Raw genomic sequence first — 2,478 nt, 5'->3', positions numbered from 1 at the left:
GAGAGATACATGATCTAGAACTTTCACAGATCAATCCCCATGCAACATGATTTTTTTTCAGGAAAATAGAATAAAATAATTAGTCAAATGAACAAGTTCCTTAGGTTTTACTTAGAGTTTAGGTGGTGAAGATAGCCCCATATCTTGTAGAAACCCAGGGAAATTTCTCTTTAGATGCAAGGGTGCTCCTAGTACAAAGTGGAAGGAAGAATTCCAGGCCTTTCTAGACTGTGGCCTTGATAGGCAGCCTGCTAGGCCATCTGTAAGTCTTGAAGATAGATTTGAATGAGGGTGTTAAGGGTTAGAGTTATGATGTGTGAAAGACAGCACCTTAGATTTCCATGTGGACATTTTCATAGGTGGTTTAACAGTGCCTGGGTTTGATACCTACTATTACTGGGAAAGAAGATGAAATCTGCTGAGTTTGTACACAAATGCTTACTTCTCTCTCTATTCCAACTTGGAGCTAATATCTCTTCAAAACTCCAACTAAACTCTCAAGTGCTGTATTTCTTAGAAGTTAAGTTAGAATAGTTTGCAGTTTGAATATTTCTTTGATCATTATCATGAGCCCACTAGATGGCAGTGTTTTCTTTGGGATCAGGGTCTGGGGAGGCGGGGCAGGAAGCGGGGTGTAGAGAAAAGGCTGTGGTAAGGCTTGGTGCTGTTGAGATCACAAAAAGATCTCTTTTCTAGTTGCCAACTTAGAGTTGAGGATCTCAGTCCTCAGTGAAGAGGGAAAAGGAGAGAATGAAATCTTTGAGTGTTTCACTAGTGGTCCTGTGGCTTCAGCTACACAGTAAGTTTAGGGTTTTTTTCCTGGATCCATGTGTGAAATGCAATGTTGGTCTCTGCTCCAGGCTAATGGTAAAAACACAGATGTTTTAATCTCTAGATGTGTGGGATGCCCATCGAAAAGCCATTATGCAGTGTTTGCATCCATATGCATCCAATCTACTTTGTCTGATCTTTGTCTTTCTGCACAGGGGTGAGGAGCCAGGAGAAGGTGCAGCAGAATCCAGACATCCTCATCGTCGCAGAGGGAGCCACGGCCTCTTTCAACTGTACTTCCAGTGATCGTAATGTCGACTACTTCTGGTGGTACAGACAGCATTCTGGGAAAGCCCCCAAGATGTTGATGTCCATCATCTCCAATGGTGTAAAGGAAGAAGGCAGATTCACAGCTCACTTCAATAAAGCCAGCTTGCATGTTTCCCTGCACATCAATGACTCTCAACCCAGCGACTCTGCTGTCTACCTCTGTGCAGTGAGCGCACAGTGCTCCCCAGCCACCTGCAGGCTGCACACAAACCTACTGTGCCCAAAAGACCTGAGACAGAACAAACAGTATCCAGTGGAGACATTCTGCTTCTATTCTGTATGCAATAGGAATTAAGAACAAGAATAGAGAGGGCTTGATGGACTGGAAAAGTGTTTTAACATTTTGAAAATAAGTAATCCTGAAGGGAAAGGCACATTACTGGTTTGGTTGAAATATTTTTCATTTTTCTCACATGCTGATGGTTATACAACAGTGTACACACTCTTTTTTTTTGTTTTGTTTTTTCTGCTTGTCTGTTTTCTTTTTTTTTTCTATTTTTTTTTATTAACTTGAATATTTCTTATATACATTTCGAGTGTTATTCCCTTTCCCGGTTTCCGAGCAAACATCCCCCTCCCCCCTCCCCTTCCTTATGGGTGTTCCCCTCCCCACCCTCCCCCCATTGCCGCCCTCCCTGCAACAGTCTAGTTCACTGGGGGTTCAGTATTAGCAGGACCCAGGGCTTCCCCTTCCACTGGTGCTCTTACTAGGATATTCATTGCTACCTATGAGGTCAGAGTCCAGGGTCAGTCCATGTATAGTCTTTAGGTAGTGGCTTAGTCCCTGGAAGCTCTGGTGGCTTGGCATTGTTGTACATATAGGGTCTCGAGCCCCTTCAAGCTCTTCCAGTTCTTTCTCTGATTCCTTCAACGGGGGTCCTATTCTCAGTTCAGAGGTTTGCTGCTGACATTCGCCTCTGTATTTGCTGTATTCTGGCTGTGTCTCTCAGGAGCGATCTACACTTCTGCACTTCTTTGCTTCATCCATCTTGTCTAATTGGGTGGCTGTATATATATGGGCCACATGTGGGGCAGGCTCTGAATGGATGTTCCTTCAGTCTCTGTTTTAATCTTTGCCTCTCTCTTCCCTGCCAAGGGTATTCTTGTTCCCCTTTTAAAGAAGGAGTGAAGCATTCACATTTTGATCATCCGTCTTGAGTTTCATTTGTTCTAGGCATCTAGGGTAATTCAGGCATTTGGGCTAATAGCCACTTATCAATGAGTGCATACCATGTATGTCTTTCTGTGATTGGGTTAGCTCACTCAGGATGATATTTTCCAGTTCCAACCATTTGCCTACAAATTTCATAAACGCGTTGTTTTTGATAGCTGAGTAATATTCCATTGTGTAGATATACCACATTTTCTGTATCCATT

General features: G+C 43.1%; 1 gene segment (V, D, J or C); it reads left to right on the top strand.

Moving 5' to 3' along the window:
- The first annotated feature begins 750 nt into the window (after window positions 1-750).
- Window positions 751-1,396, top strand: LOC116913267. The segment is given in 2 exon segments: window positions 751-799; window positions 987-1,396. Coding segments are annotated over 2 exon segments (459 nt in total).
- Window positions 1,397-2,478: the final 1,082 nt, after the last annotated feature.

Source organism: Rattus rattus, chromosome 12, assembly GCF_011064425.1.
Source record: "Rattus rattus isolate New Zealand chromosome 12, Rrattus_CSIRO_v1, whole genome shotgun sequence".
In the NCBI taxonomy this organism is placed as follows: domain Eukaryota; kingdom Metazoa; phylum Chordata; class Mammalia; order Rodentia; family Muridae; genus Rattus; species Rattus rattus.
The sequence above is the reverse complement of the archived record's forward strand: the minus strand, read 5'-3'. Positions and strand labels throughout refer to the sequence as shown.